The sequence below is a fragment of the Micropterus dolomieu genome, linkage group LG04, assembly GCF_021292245.1.
Source record: "Micropterus dolomieu isolate WLL.071019.BEF.003 ecotype Adirondacks linkage group LG04, ASM2129224v1, whole genome shotgun sequence".
NCBI classification, from domain to species: domain Eukaryota; kingdom Metazoa; phylum Chordata; class Actinopteri; order Centrarchiformes; family Centrarchidae; genus Micropterus; species Micropterus dolomieu.
The window spans coordinates 10,115,667-10,132,770 of NC_060153.1; the positions used below are offsets into that span (position 1 = coordinate 10,115,667).

A 17,104-nucleotide genomic window follows, 5' to 3' on the forward strand; every position below is an offset into this window, starting at 1 on the left:
AATGCCTCCACCAAGAAGATAGGTGTGCTTATATGTCCAGGGCTAAAAGAAAGTCAGTGAATCACTTGCTGATGCTTGTAAAGCTTATTGCTGTGTGCACATGGTAATAATTAAAAGGTGAATCAGATGAGTGTATCAACATTATCATCCTGTGTAGAGTTTAGCAGCTGGACAGTCAGAGGCCACTGTTTAGGGAGTTTTTAATAAGATAATCAAATAAAAAGCCTTCACTTTAAAAACAAGGGGACCCAAATCAAACATACACTATTAGACAGTGTAATTTATCTTAAGATTCAACACTTAAATTTGACATATTCCAAGTTGTTTGTATGTTTACCTCTGTCACTCTAATGAAAGCTGCAGTGTTGGAGATTACATTTCCGTGAGTAAGCACTGCACCTTTTGGGTTTCCTGAAAGGAAAATGATAATCATGATTATACATGAGATGTGCAACAAAAACCCACAAAACACCTCCAAAAGGTTAAAGTTGTAACAAGCTGTGTAATTACCTGTGGTTCCAGATGTAAAGCAGATTATTGCGAGGTCATCTGGTTGAGGGGGCTGTAATCAGATCAGATCTACACTAATGCATATGAAGGCTACTGCATTAGAAATGTGCGATGCTGTATTTTAGCGCCGAGTCCTGCTGATTACATGTGAATTATCTAAGTTGAAAAGGTGATCCTTGTAGCAATCTAGCAAGAATTAAGAGGTTTTTTTTGTCATTTAATCAACAGGTCAAATGAGGAGTGCTGTTCCTACTCACCACTGGTTTCTGGTGGTTGGCTTCACCCAAGGCCTAGAAAAAAACAAACATTGAGAGAGCGTGTCTGCAGGAAGTGATAATAATCATGCTTGAAAACAGACAAACGCCTTGGGGCCTAATTTCCATTTAGTTCTAACCAGAACATGACTGGATAACAAACTCAAATAGCAACAACAGGAGGGACAGCTACTTTTTTATGAACACCTGATACTCAGTAGATACACATTGTAATATTTTACAGAAAAGATTAAATGTCGTGGGATTGACAAACCTTTTTAAACATAAATCAATGAAAATATTAGGAGATTAGGGTGTTATTCTCACCTCAAACTCCTTCAAACTCAGAATCTCAATGCCACACTCCTTGCCACGCGTCACCAGGTCACTGTCAAATGCCTCTATGAGCACAATCCTCTTCACCGTTCGCCCTTTTCCACTGGCACAGTCCAGAATCATCTTAGCCTTTTCGGGTATGTCGCAGATCACTGTTGAGATGGCAGCTGAAAAAACAGACAGCACCAAGTCAGTATCCTTGATCTGGAGTTGTAATAGCGCTGCAGCTGGTGTGCTTGTTAGTGCTTGAAAGTGCCCTTTTGTGTACCTTTGTCGATAATGTATCCGATGGCCTCTGTGCCAAGTGTGTCATACAAAGGGACTGCCACCATGGAGTATGTGTAACAGGCCAGCTCTGATATGGTCCACTGAGAAAACACAGAAAACAGGTCAACATTACATGTGAAAAGAATCTAATTATATACTTCCCCAACACCTACCAAAACCAAAGGCCTCTAGGAGCTTTAGTCATAAAACAACAAAAACAGTCAGTATTTTTACCCTGTACAGCTGATCGTTACGATTTGTGTTAAGATCTAATAGAAATGCTGATAATATGGCTGTAGTAGGAATCAATGCCATGGTTGGTAAAATATTTTTAGAGTGCTAGGGATGCCTCAAATAGTTTGGCAAAAAAACCCACTCAATGTCCAGTTACTGACTTTTCCTTGAGAGAAAGATCTTTAATTGTTTGGATGAATCTCACATAGCTGGAAAAACAACTCTGTCCTTTCACTGTTGAAATTCTGCCACCAGCTAATGGCTTTAGTTGAACATCCTGTTGTTAGAAGCGACCATTTCTGGCACATTTCCCTAGCAGTTTAATCCACACACCATTTTACCAAATATGTGACCAAGTACATATTGACAAGGCACATTTTATCTGCTCCCCAAATGTCCTTGTTGGGAGCGTTATCTGTAGGTACTCTTTTGATTGAAGCTGTTTAGTTATTCTTAATTTGTGATTTGAGTAGTTTTGCTGTGATCAGTTATCTGCTAATCAAGCTAGCCATTACAGTGTCTGAGGCTAATGTGCTACTAACATAATATTCTGAGCACCATTAATTTAACTTCCTGTTTGGATAACATATGTTTATGATCTTTTTTTACTTGTATTCTTGTCGACAGTGTATATTTATTAGATTAATTACTGTGTTGCACTTTATATTTACATGCCGCCATTTTAACTAGAGTATCAGAATTATTCTTCTTATATGCAATGCCCCCATACGTTTCTGAAATGGAACAAAAAATGTAGTGCCCGCTGTATATATAATACTTTCTGCTAGCAATCCCACATTTTATATTCCATTCACCTACAGCTGGCGGAGATAATAGGGTTGCACCAATCTAATTTTTTAAGTCCTGTTTCAATACCAATACCTGGGCTTTGGGAATCAGCTGATGCTAAGTACCAATCCGACACCAGTGTAAAATTAATAAACTGTATTCCTCGCTGTGAGGACGACACAGGGAATCATTATTTTATTTGTAAGTCAACATCAGGCTTGACTTTGCTCTCCTAGCAAAAGGTTCGGGTCTACTGGTTCACTGCTGACGCATCACATAATACGCACATTGGTGCTTCATTGGATGATGGTTCATTACTGCTCACTATGGAGTAAACTACTGCGTGTATTAAATAGGCAGTAGGACGAAGGATTAAATAGAGAAGGACGAAGCAAGGTATAATATCAAGGTCATCCAAATATAGAGCAAATTTATGTAAATGTTATGCAAATTAATTTGCATTTCCATCCACTATGTTTTCGTCTGCCACTACTTTTCATCTCTTCGGAGACAGGGAAGCTTCATGTATGTAATGATTTATTCACTAAGTCTGTTTCCATTGCACATTGTTGTATTTAGCCTTTTTCAACAAGCCCACTTTTCAGCCACTTTTCTATTGTGCCACTTGTTGTACCTCTGGCCTGTTCTGAGAAAAGATGCCAATGAACTTGTCTCCTGTGTGAGAGTGTCCTTTGTGAAGAAGAGCAGAACCAATATTCTCCGCTCTGTCTGCCACCTGTGCAAAAGAAAAACAAAAGTGTATTGTGACTCGGTTAGTTGTGTATTGGGGACAAGCAGAATGATTTCCGTATCTGTGGTCCACGTCTCACCTCTCTATAAGACTGCCACTCGTATGGCTGGTTAGGTTTCCTTGATCCTAGACAAGGTCCATCATCTGCAAAAGAAAAAAAAAGCTCACTTTTCTCTACATTCACTGAAAGAATTGTAACCTTAAGTCTTCACAGAGTTTCATATTTAACCGACACAAGAGATACACTCACTTGATACTCTGAGCCCTCGTTGGAACACCTCATACATTGTGCGAGCATCGCTGTAGTAGTGTGTCATTAACTCGTCACCAACGTTCAGTACTGACCTCCTTGCACGTTCTCCACCCTACAAGAAAAAAATTCGTTATTCGTAAAGTTATGACCAGTACTACTGACGAACCTTCCACACCTCAACAACATGACACATTACAACATTTCTCTAATTGTCAGCACGTGAGAATGTGGAGAACATGGATTTATTTTGGGGTACACCTGCACACCTGCAGAATGTGTTGATACTGGGAGACTTACGCATGCTTCTTTCAGCAGCAGGCATGATTAGTACAATGCTGTCTTTTCTGATCTAGAATGACTGGATTGAATGAATGGATTACTATTACCAAAACAGTAATAATATTACAGGTACTAATCCAAGCAACGCTGTGTTAGTGCGTTATTGAACGCGCCATCCTTAAAGTGAATGTGCGACTGTGTGGCAGGTCAGCGGCACCGGACCTTCTGTTGTTCAGTTAGTTGTTTGCCAAAAAGCTAATTTTCACAGCTGTAAGATATCGCCATTATTGTGTCACAGTCTAAGATGCAAAGAACATTGTAGTCCGTTGTAAACTTTGTGCAACCAGCAACAAACTTTCAATCACGAACAATTCTATATCTCATTTATTGAAGCATCTGCTAAAGCAGCACAGCAATGTGAAACTTGTGCAGCAGTGGAAGTAATATAGTTACGTGATTAGTTACTTTTAATCACCCAGTAATAAGTAAAGTAACAATATTACTTTTTTTAGGAGTAATAAGTAACAAGTAACTTATTATAAGGAACTTGCCCAACACTGTCCCTGGGTAAGGACAAAGAACTACAGGGAGGTTGTATTTACTGTCTCACAACACCTTTAAAATAAAACTTTACATACCTTTTTAGCTTAGCATTCCCTTAATCTATCTTAACATTTCATTGTATTATTAAAAACACCTTGTATTGCAATTTTGCACGAAAGGCACTATATAAATAACGTTTGATTTGATTTGTGCGATATTTTGATGACCACACACACATGCATCCTGTATAGCAATGGTTCACAAAAAGGGATCTGGGGACCCCCAGGTGAATCATTTATCTTCGCTATAATTCTATGCATAAGTAACACAATGACTGTAAAATGTTTGACTGTTATGGTCATGGGTTTCACACACTTTCTGTAATAAAACATTTAAAAGCAAAAATCTTATCTGATGTGGGAACTAGAACAAAATCTTATCAAATGAGGGTCCCTGAGCTGATCTAATTTGTGTCAGTTTAGACGTCTTTGGCATGAAAAGGTTTGAGAATCACTGCCGTATAGCACATGAAGCAGCAGGTGTAGTTTGAGCTGAAATGTGACAGAAAGTAGTGGGACAGAGGAAGCATTAGTTGGTGCAAGTCACGTAAAACCAAAGGTCTTAATTTTCTCCTTCCTCTGTTGCAAACTTTAATTTGTTTTTAAAGATTAACTGTTGCAATTTCAGCTTTTGTGAAGTTTTGTCTACTAACTCGATCTTGATGTTTCAATTTGAGATTCCGTGAGAGAGATATTTGCATCTTTCGTCACCACAGCTACCACTACACCATGACTACCCTGGCCTAACAACTCTGCTGGATCTCAAATTGATGCTAAACTTCTTACCATAGTTAATGGTGAATACATTGTTTACTAATACTATCGGAAAATTATAGGAATGAGGAATGGGTTGCCTTTGGCTTTGGCACTTTATCCTTTCTATTTGGTAACAATACGGATATATCAATGTTGATAAATCATTAATTTAATACTCACAAGATTCTCACTTTCTAGTAAGCCATTAAGTTTGCAGTTACTGTTTATAAGTCATTAATTAAGGTCTCATCAGGTGTGCAGTGGTCAACCATCAGGTAGCTGAAAAGACAAAACAAGCTTCCTGCTGGAGAAGGATAAACTTTTTTTTCACAACCTAGCAACCTAAACGTTATTCTTATTAATGCTTTAAATTAAGCTTTGGTAAATAACTTATTAACTATAAATAAAAGCATTGATTACAACCAATAAATCCTTAAAAAGGGTGCCTTATTAGAAAGTGATGATAAAGAACGATAAAAAAAAAACCCAAATATCAATAAACCCAACTTTTACTAGTCTGAGCTCAACTTTTTAGCACTTGAAATGTGACAAGGAGTGAGGATGTTACCGAACTCCACCAACTTCAGCTGTGATTTAAATTACTGGAGGGGATCCCATTGACATTCCTGCTGAATGAGATCTGTTGTCCAGATTTCTTCTGTATTTCAGTAGTTAAGCTTCAGTTATTTCTCGAGTACACAGCATTACACGACAGTGGACGGACAGATTTATCATTTCTGTCTGTGTTGTAGGATCCCCCATTGCATGAATTCATTCAGGGCATTTGATATTACCAAGAAATCACTTACTGCTATTTCCACTGACTGCAGGCCAAGGTCACAGGGTGGCGGGAGGGCTTTCGGCCGGGTGGCAAACCAGTATGTGGTGATAGCAGCAAAGGCACCCATGCCCATGAGCGCATTGGTTGGCAAGTCGCGAAGGTACTGCCGAAGACCATCCAGCTCGGGAATCCGCAGCTGTCTCAGGACTTCCTGAGCCTGCATGACTGTTTTTCACTGACCCTGCAGGGAAACACAGAGAGAATGATTACATTTGGAATCTTTCAGCCTTAATTCTGCACTTCTGCTGGATGTGTCTCTGACTCAATATAGCTCAGAGATATGTACATTTGTACATACCAATTTACCATCCATTTTGAGTGTAATTATTTTTACTGTAATGTTAAGAAAACCTTTATTTTGTGCCATTTAATTTAATGTTCCTGACATCAAAAGGAAACGGTCTTGCTGAGTACCTTGATACAGTATGATGTTGCATTTCATTTTTTTTTATCAATGGGTCTCTTGCTTTAGGCCATTATACATAAACAGGACAGTCCCCTTAAACCGAAGAACAGTGGTTCCATTCAGAGTTGCAGGCAATTTGTCTGTGTCAGTGTGTTCACAACTACATGCAATGCTGAATATACCCTATGTAATATAAAATTATTTTTTCTTTTTAAAAGATTTATTTATTTTAGTTCAGTTTTAGAAAACATAGAAAGAGACAGATGAATCACATGAAATAGAGCTGCGAAAATTAGGTAACTATTCTGATAATCGATTAAGTCATTTTTTAAATAAAAACTACAAACGTTCTTTTGTTTAAGGTTCTCACATGTGTCAATTTCTGTCTTTCCTTATCTTAACATTATAGTAAATTGAAAATGTATAGGTTTTGGTCTGATGGTCAGACAAAATGAGACATACAAACCAGGTCCATAATGAGAAATGCATTTTGGGGCAACACTATTCAAAAATACTTTAATTTGTTCCTGTTACTATCAAGCAATTGGCAGCAAGCAAACATGATAAAGCACTGGTATGAATACTTATTTCTGGCCCAGTTATATCATAATAACAACAACAGAGACACATACAGTACAAAACCAAAATAAAGGTTCAGTGATAACTCCAAAGTGAATCATCCAGTGTTCAGCCTTGTGATTCAGTGATGATCCACCACTTCAGCGTTACTGTATTCGATTATTTGGCTATGGCAATTTTAAGATCTGCCTTCCAGCGTTCAGATGTATAAAGTGTTTAATGTTTTACATAACAATGATTAGTTCCATTAGGACATCCTAATCGCAGAAACCTTACTTTTAAAAGATCTGAACACGATGTCCTTTCACAAAAATACGTCAGAAATGACCGCTTGAAATATTTGATCTTGATTTGGATACACACCATTCATTTTTCTTTTTTTCTACTGTCTCATGCTATGTTCAGCAATTCTTGTTTTATGCCCTTCATTCAAAGTAGTCTTTAAACTCTCCACCATTAAATGGGTGACATATAAAAGATAATGAATCATCCAGAGGACAAAATGAAATACTAGTAGTGACGTGTCGTTTAAAAGAACAAGAAAAGTAGGTTGTTGAAAATATACACGGTATTGAATAAGCTTTGTTTGAGCTGTCTTTACGTTTAAAGTCCATAAAACTACAAGATGGAGATTGTTTTTATAGACAAACCTCTAGCATAAAACCAGTAGTACTAGTTTTTGTTCTGCACTTCAATAAATGTATACAAAAGGAAGATGTGGTATCCTATTCAACAGTTGCTTCCACTTGGAAAACAACGACATAGGAAGGAAATATGACTCAGACGGAAGGAAATATGACTCACACAGATTTTCAGATCACAAGCTTCCACGGAGACATAAGTACACGACCACAGACAAAACTGGACACCCTGCGCTAGACGCTACACTGCTTATGTCTGAAGCGAAGTGAGGATTTCTGGTCTGGATCTGGATGTTTTAGACTTATTGGGCTGACACCTGCAAGGTCCTGGATATATGGCAGTTCCACTAAAATTTTAATATAACAGCTGAATGATAGCCGGAACCGCCTGTGCCTTGTAATTACATGTTAATGTAAAATGCTAATTAGTTAAGCCTGTGGCAAGAAAGACCTATTTAAACTCACCAACTAATCTATTTAACCAGCAATTACTTTTCAATTATTACATCCGAGTATGGAAATACATTCATCAAAGTGTAATGTTAAGTTTGTCTTTTTATCTGACTGGGCGGCTTTATCTACATAGGTTTCACATCAGATGACCTCTAGATTAGTCGGTAACGAACAAGTGCACAACCACCACAGAGGTAACAATTGACTTCTCACCTACTTCTATTATTAACACAGAGCCCATGACAAATAGGACCAATGCCAACTGGGGAAAAGTATACTAGAAAAGCTGCTTCTCTTTAATTGACATTTAATGGCAACTTAAGTCAATGTAAATATTTAAGCGAATAATGTGGTGAAAGACCAAAGGAGATTGAAGATAATCGCTTTAACGCTTATATTCAAATATCAAAACAAAGAGTAGGCTACTGGCAAGATTAATTAAAGTTGTTCGGTTCTATTTAAAAATACAATAATCAAACCCCCCCCCCCCAAAACTCACAATTGCTCCACTGAGTCTTACAGGTGTAACTACTAGCCACCATGAAATACAAGCAAACCGCCACTTCTATGTCAGCGCCATGCAGGACAAATTCAAATGCAGCCAAATGCCTTTTCAAAAAGTTTAGCATTGACTAGTGACAAACGAAGGTATAATGAATCTCTATACTCACAATCCCACAGTGTGTATATGAAGAAAGGTTGCAAATGTGTCCAGAGGCAGAGAGGTATAATTAACTGAAAGGCCCTCTGCTGCAACAGTTGCTATTAGAAGGACACACACTGACCTCTAATAGACCTCTGAGGTTCTCACAACTATGAATAGCAGAAACACGCCCCTTTCAAACAGCAACACAGACGCATGAGGCACTGCTAGCCACTCACTGGAGTGCAATTAAAGTAGCAGGTTGGTTAAAACCCATAGAGTTTTTTTTCCAAACCCATCTACTGTCCTGAGCTTTGTGTCCTTGTGAAAACACAATAAAGTGAATTACAGCTGGCTATCAGGTGTGTGTACAACTAGTGTACAAATTAGGTTAAGCCAGACTGATTCAGAATGAACTAAGAGCTGATCTGAGTGATTCAAGCATTGTTCAGTAGTGTTTATATTAAGACCGAATGACCGATATCTTATCATAGGGTACATTATCTGGACACAGCATGTGCAATTCTTGTGTTGCCGGGCATCTGAACTGATTAAAGTAGTTGAACAAAGAATTACGCACCAATTACAAGATGGTCTGTATATTCTAAATAACAGATATGACAAATTGCCCTATTTTTGTACTGATATCCCAGAGTGTGTGAGCACTAACATTGACTAAACTGATAGACACACACAAAGCGGAGCGTACTGTATGTGCAGATTCCTTGGTGTCTAAGATGGATAAGTCACAATTTCTAGGTAATTAACCACAGTTGAGACAATCTGCACCTTGTTTTACTTCATCTTCAACGGAGACAAATGAAAACTGTGATTAATATGTGGGAAATTCATATTTGGCACATATTATACTTGGATTTAAACATTTCTGCTAAAGTTGTCTGGTACAAAAAAGACTGGGTGAAAAGTAACAAGTGTGAGAGCAGACTAAGCGTAGTCAGCTGTGACCGTAGCAAGCAAAACACACATGGATGTTTGTAGAGTGTAACAGAAACGTGTATTACTATTACAATGCTGAAACGTAGAGGTGGGTCATATGGATAACATCCTATTCTAAATCCCATAATGGTATATGTTATTTTACGTCATGATATCAAATATATATATAGTAAAATAAACAATTTTATGGATACAAAAAACTGAAAGTAATGTCGATGTTTGGTTAACTCAGCAAATTAAATAACTGATAAATCAAAGTATTTCGTCACATTGATGCAAAAATCCACTTTTACTATACAGCAGTCCTCCTCAATGGTTTTTCCTAATACACCCAGAGATATTAAGGGGACTTTAGTATTTTGTTAACAGACTAAATCTTTAATCAAGAGTAATTAATAGATTTAGCAGCAATTAAAATATGGTTTATGAGTGTGTCTTTCTGTCTGATGGCCAACAGCAGGCAAATGTCATTGGTGCCCTGCTTGGCTGAGAGTTGTTGTAGGCAAAAGGTACTCCAACACCCCCCCCCACACACACACACACACACACACACACACACACCACACACACACACCACCACCTCTAGTCTCCATACTTGGCCTGAGAGGATGACAAGCCAATGGCAGAGCCAGCTAGCGGGTCACCCCACACACAAGTCCACACAAGACATTGGAAAAAAGTGGGCAAGAGGGGAGGGAGGGCAGCTGGTTCATTTGACACATAACAGAACATCAGTTGGCAGCAGCTTCAGAGCAGACTACAGCTGTAGTTTTAAAACAGTCACCCCAAACCACAGCCAGGAAGTTACAAAAAATACTCCCCAGATGGTTGGGTCAGTAACACTTGATTTCCTCATAAAGTGTTCCTCTTCGTGGGACTGTGAAAACCAAAAGCAGCGTGACACCAGCAGTTTGTCAGCTTGGGCACTGAGCGTCAGGTCAAATGACTTAAGCTCATTATTACAGTCTAATCACATGAGGATTACCACATCGAGCCTTTAAAAAAACAACACTTAATCCCATTTTGACAAGACGGTCGCTTCCAAATCTCAATATGGCCCTGTTTACACCTGGGGTGATCTGATCACAAGTGGACAGCTTTAAGTACAGGTGTGAATGCACCCGTTGAGGACGCATTGAGATCCAATCGCTCAGACCATGTGGTGGAGGTGGTCGGGCCCACATACTGCCATATTCTTATAACAGTGTGTACGCGAATACACATGTCCTGGGCCACGCTGAAGAACCGCTTACTCAACTGACGTCCTCTGCTTAAGCAGAAGTAAAGAAGCCACAACAACACCAACAGGCAAAATGCATGTGCATGTCAATGCCAGGTGTAAACAGACAGAATCAGCCTTCTCACCGCTGCTACATTAATCTGTGTAAATTAGAATATCAAGCACAGCTGAAACAATTAGTGGATCAATACGTGGAGCTGTAGTAAGAGATAGATGACATTTGTTTGGAGGGTGGTACCTTTTTAAGACCTTCTAAAACTAAGAACAAACGTGCAGAAATATAAGGAATGCATTAAATGGTGTTTGCCTGCTACAATGTAAGATGCATTTGTTAGCATGTTCAGCTAACTAGCTAACAACCTACATTAGTAACTAGTTACCAAGGCTAAAGAGCACATTATATATAAGAACAGTCGGGTCTTAATTAATGTTATACTCTATAATACATAATATATGATAATCTATAATAGACTGCTGTTTCCTTGGACATTTAGCTTTAGTCTCAGTCTGTTATAACAAGATCAAATTATATGTTATTATAGCAAGAAGCACGTCTCTTGAAATCAGAATCATTTAGTATGGCGTGAGAAGAAAATGTAAAAACATCTTGTTAGAATGGGAAAAGTATTTCATTAAAATGAGAAACTGAGTTGTTTTTAAGATTATTAGATGGCGATAATAATCATTAGTTGCAGCCCTGTCGTCAGGGTAATCTGTATGGCTCAATGGCTCCTCCACATCCTGGTTGTGTGTCAATGATTGTCTGTTTGCCTAATATAGTTCACTAAAGAGGAAGGACAAAACCATTTAAAAAAAATCTGAAACCAGACGTGTTCAGACAACAACTCCCTTGAAACCTTAAAGAAAACCCAGACACATTACAACACGACGAGCTGGTTGCTGTCTAAACTTTCACATTCTTCAAACACGTATGCAGCTAACTGAAGTAGGAGAACAGATAGCAGTTCACTATTGATGCTGCTCTAAAAATGTGAACATTAAAACAACTGAAATTCATGTGTTATTGACTTATTGGATCTTGTTGGATGTGCTTCAGTCCATCTGCCAGTACCTCATTGATAATTTAACAGTTTTACAAACAGTACAGCATGCCCAGAGGGAACTCATCTAAATAAAAGGATGAGTCAATATATTCTTGTGCAGGAGGACGCTCCAAGGCAACTAAACTAATTTTCTTTATTTGTATGGTGGATGGGCAACACTCAAGTTGTAAAAGTGTGAACAGGAAGAGACTAAACCCTCTCAGTGCATATGTGCTGAATGTGGCACACAGGTCACAGAGAAATATGGTTATGGCTGGTGGTTTGTCACTGCATGACTGCTGGATGGCTTCAGTGGGACTTCTTTCATCAGCTCCAACCCTCTGCCTGACTCACGGTCTCCCTGGTTTTAGAACACAAAGGCCGACCTTGCACAAGACAACCAACGCTCAAGACTGCAGGTCCCGACCTCCCTGATGAAATTGCACACTCCCAGTCACATGGTCACACAGTGGAGAAATGTATGTGGAGGGTGGAGGGTGGGATTTGTAAAGTGGAACAAAGGTCACGCACCCGTCAACAGCTACCAGCACTGCATCAGGCCACGTAACCTAAAATGTCATTTTATAACCCAGCAAATAAAACTTAAAACAAAGTGCCCTTTGGACTTTTTAGTTAGCAAACAAATATTTTGCTGAGAAACATTTTAAAATAGTGCATCTGTAGTTGCATTGCTGTGCTTTGTTGTCCGTCGTCAACTGTCAATCAGCAAAATGGCGTAAGCAGGAATATATATCGTGACCTTGTGCACATGAACTGAACTAACAATGAAGAACCACTTGTTCAAACATTGCTTCATAGAACCACTAAAAACTAGAAAAGGTACCTTTTTACTTTTTACTTTTTCATTTGCTCTTCCTTTGAGGTGTTTAACTAACTCCAGCACACTTTGTTTACTTACTGCTAGTTTTTCCACTCCATGCAGACAGCATGATAATTTGAGGCTGGTTTGTTAAGCCAGAAGCCTAACTTGCTGCTCTCACATGATGTTTTAAATTCAATTCAGTCAGTCACTGATATCAGGAAAAGTTGGTGGGATGGCGTTTCTATATCCTGCCCTGAGCTGAAATTCCTACTTTAGAAAGGCCCCATTTGAGAGCCGCTTTTGACTGTTGTGTAAACATCAGGCTGACAGGCTGATGCTGGTGTTCTCAAACGACCAAAGCAGAGTGACAACAGGCAGTCAGTATAAGACTGAACCACAAAACCACAAAGTGTCCCTCTGTTTGCTCTAATGAAAGCTGCTCCTGTACTCAAGGGCAGAAACACGTGACAGAGCTCGCACGGTCACTTTAGTATCATCCTATGTCTGTAGTGTAAACTGCTCATGTGACTGCACAGCATAGCCTACAGAGCATTACCTAGTGTTTTAAAAGGGATGTTTAACAGGGAAGAAAACACCGACTCAAGCTACATTCCACAGATTCCTGTTAGAGGAAGTTTCACATAAAATGCAGACTTCAGTACCAAGCACACCTCTGAACTGCAAGTTTTTCATTAATGGATGCCAGCACCAACACGAAAAACAAAGTGAGAGCTTCCAGATGTGCCTGCTGATTTAAAGATCTGCTTCATCATTAGTTACATCATTTTGGAGCAGGTTTGGACTCCCAACCATATTCATAAATACAAAACGTGACCACCAACTGACTGTCACTTCCAGTCTGCGAGTGTCTGTTGTTTGACTCGGCTTTAAGAGGGAATAACAGCAACAGTCCAACCTTTGACCATCTATGCAGTGAAGATTAAAAAGGACCATACCAGTGTGTCTAATGTACTTTTTCTACAGTTTAGCAAGCCAGTTGTTTCCATTTTTTTCTGAATGGGTTAAAAAAACTGCTTGTTGTGGAATCCATCCCAGTGAACATCCAGTTTGCTTTCATTTCTGTCAGTGCTACATTATCTTTATGTGGTGACACAGTTGAAGTGCAGATTCAAGTAACAACTCCAAGAGCTAAAGATACGGGCACTCGGTCCTTTGTTGCATGTCATTTCCCATCTTTCTCTCTCCCCTCATTTCCTGTCATTTATCGACTTTTAAATCTCTACTAGTTTGTCCAACTGACGACACTGACACGTTCATTTGAAAGGAAAAATTCTACATTTTAGGTAATACACCTATTTGCTTTCTTGTCAAGAGTTTGATGAGAATGGTGATGTACACTAAATGTCAAACTGCAGCCAGTAGACGGTTTATCTTCGCTTAGCATAACGACTGGAAATAGGAAGGGTAGTCTGGCCTCATCCAAAGGCAAAAAAAAAATATCTGCCTACCAGCACCTCTAAAGATCACTAAGAAACATGTTGTATGTGGATTGCTTAATCCGCACAAAAGAAGAAAGTGTAAAAAGTACTGTTTTACACAGGGTGATATGCTGCACTATTCCTCGGCTTGGGACCAGTACCTTCCTGGGAATTGTTACCGACCAAGAAACAGAGAGCCAAAGTGAAACCCGACCTTTTAGGTTTTTCTCCAGAAGTAAGGAAACCTCATTTAAACTCACGCAGACATTCGTAACTACGCTACTGACTAAAAACACAACCTTGGGAAAGAGTCTCTCTCAACAGTAGGTCTCATGACTCGCTTCATGTGTTTATATTAAGGACTGTTGTTTTTTGAAGAGCAATCGTTGTTTATTTAATACTTTTGGTTTTAGCTACCTTTACTGCAGACAATTTCCCACATGTTGTTTCCCACCTAGATGTTTGCAGGCTAAACATCACAGCTCAACAGAGGAGGCGATCTCATGAGCGAGTCGAGTTTAGTTCCGACATGTCAGTAATAGCAGCAAGACTGAGAGGAGTGAACGCTTTAGTTTTTTTTAGACAGCAGAGACTACAGCCAGAAAGGTTAACTCAATCAATTAATAATTGTAGTAATCGTTTATTAAAATCATGAAGGCTTCAATTTCTAATATTCAGTATGCTGCAGTGGATAGCGGTTTGTCTTGGAATATGGAACGTAAACCCCAGGAACACGTTTCATTATTCCATGAAGAATGATTAAAAAAATGCTGAATGAGAGATTGCATCGAATTACAGAAGTTAGTGGAACAGAGGCTAGCCACGACAATGTGTGAAGACCTTGGCTCTCTATAAAGTTGCAAAGTGGGAGGAACTATTTCAGACACCTGTGATTCAAGCAGTAGAAGTCCCATTCATTTTTCCCATTGACAATGTTAGGGGACTCGCAGTTGGGAGCGGATGTGCATGAAACTCTCCCACTTAAATCATCAGTACAATTAAAGAAGATTAAGAACTCTTCAAAAACATAATAAAAAATAATTTAAAAAAAGTCAAAAGTCAAAAGGTACAAGCTTGTGTACATGAAAACTTTGAGGTAGATGTTAACTTCCTCTCCCTCTCTCTATCCCCCGAAGTGCATTTCAAATTGAAAAAAATAAAAACAAATAACAAATGAATTCGCTGAATGGTAATGTTAAATGGTCTGGATTTGTATAGCGTCTCTCTAGTTTTTGCGACCACTCAAAGCACTTTACACAACATCACATTCATCCACTCATACACTGATGGCAGAGGCTAAGGTTCCAACTGCTCATCAGAACATAAATAACATTCACACATTTGTAGCAATTTGGAGTTCAGTGTCTCGCCCAAAGACTTATAGCCAGGGATTGAACCACCAACCTTCTGGTTAGTGGATGACCACTCTACCCCAGGCCACAGCTGCTACCACTCTGATTCATGCCTTGGACAGGACTCTTCTCCATGGCAACAGCGGCCGAGGATCATGGGTATTGTGTTTCTAGGGTTTCTACCTGCCATGCCAAACTGACTTTATATCTTCTCTTAATCATGTAAAAAAAGAGAAGAACATCAGCAGATATTTTTCAAACTCTCAAATGACATCAAGTATCATCTTTTAAAAAAAAGCATCGATTCCTGGTCAACCTGCATATGATTCATTTGAAAAGTCTAGACTAAGATACCTCATAATGATGTAACCTTGTCTAAAATAAAAATAATCCAAACTTCATGTTCACTGTGATGAACATGTTAAACAAGTTTCAAGAGTTTGATAGAATTTGATACAGTATGGAAATGAAGGGAGTGGGCTAAAACCTGAATAACCACTTGTAGAAAGTCTCCTCCTCATTGCGCTATTGTGACTTCCTCATGTATATGTGCTAAGGCGGGCTTGAGGTTACCACGTCCCGTACTAAAATACATTTACATGGCGGGGATGCCACGACATGCGCTTGATAACGGTGACAATGTCCCTCTTTCACACTCTATATAATCTCATTTTATTAACGAACAATCGGTGCGTGCAGTTACATACAAAGTGGGTGAATCAGATATTAGACAAAGGTTTCCAAACAAAGTAGGCTATCATTTTCACACGATGTCCAATCAGACAGCCCCGATCCTACGTGTCCGTATCTCCATATCTGTTATGATTTTTTAAAAAATCAGCTCCATACGCGCGTTTCTCAGCGATACCGACAGATACGAGAAAGGAACACGCTCTTCTGATGCAATGCTGACTGAACATAGGCTACTGTCGATGTGAACGAACATAAAATACAGATATGATACGGAGAAAGGAAACAAAACGTGGCTTGAATCAGGACTATTTTCAGGCAATAACCGAAGAGCATATTTCTTTCTTTTTTTTTTGTCTGAGGGCTCGTTAAAGCATCACGTTTTTAACAAACATCTGTAAATAACATAGTCGACGCTAATCTTCGCTAGAATGCTTTAATAGTTGAGGCCACAGGTTGGGCATATTTCAACTGACCTGTGTACAGCAGCAGATCCGGCAACTTTAAAATCTTGAATCTTGAACTTCTTCAACAATCAGCCGCCGCGGTGTACGTCTAGTTCAGCTGGTGCAGCTCCCAGCCAATCAGGGACGACTACACATGTTGCTTTGCCCAAAGTTTGAGAGGCGCGCTGTCATTGGTCAAACTACAACATGTTTATATCCTGTTAATGCTGGTAAAAGATAACACTCGGCCATCCTGTAGGGCAGCGGAGGAAGACAAGCTGAAACACACATTCATTGGTAAAAAAGTAGAGGCCATTTAGGCTGCACTTAAGTACATTTTTAAGGTACTTGTACTTTACTTGAGTATTTCCACTTTATGCTACGCTATAGCCTACTTGTATTCTACTACAAGAACACTAGTCCCAGTTACTTTGCAGATTTAAACAATATATAGCCTAAAATATGATGTATTATTATAGTTTTATTTTGTTTCGGGAGGATTCGCAGACTACCCAGCAGT

The 17,104-nt window shown here is 39.0% G+C and overlaps 1 protein-coding gene across 4 annotated transcripts in view; it reads right to left on the reverse strand.

Annotated features, from left to right (window-relative positions):
* Positions 1-17,104, reverse strand: part of acsl1a (acyl-CoA synthetase long chain family member 1a) — a 40,498-nt gene that overhangs the window by 7,577 nt on the left and 15,817 nt on the right. The window contains exons 1-11 of one of the 4 annotated variants that reach the window (XM_046048415.1): positions 16,615-16,702; positions 15,501-15,661; positions 5,841-6,053; positions 3,392-3,506; positions 3,221-3,285; positions 3,025-3,126; positions 1,369-1,468; positions 1,092-1,267; positions 768-800; positions 511-562; positions 338-411 (exon numbers count right to left, since the gene is read on the reverse strand). In XM_046048415.1, the coding sequence (XP_045904371.1) occupies positions 338-411; positions 511-562; positions 768-800; positions 1,092-1,267; positions 1,369-1,468; positions 3,025-3,126; positions 3,221-3,285; positions 3,392-3,506; positions 5,841-6,035 (912 nt within the window). In that variant the 5' untranslated portion in view covers positions 6,036-6,053; positions 15,501-15,661; positions 16,615-16,702. Of the gene's footprint in view, positions 1-337; positions 412-510; positions 563-767; positions 801-1,091; positions 1,268-1,368; positions 1,469-3,024; positions 3,127-3,220; positions 3,286-3,391; positions 3,507-5,840; positions 6,054-8,622; positions 8,693-15,500; positions 15,662-16,614; positions 16,729-17,104 lie in introns of those variants that run through there. The other 3 variants (XM_046048416.1, XM_046048417.1, XM_046048418.1) reach the window with 3 other exon arrangements.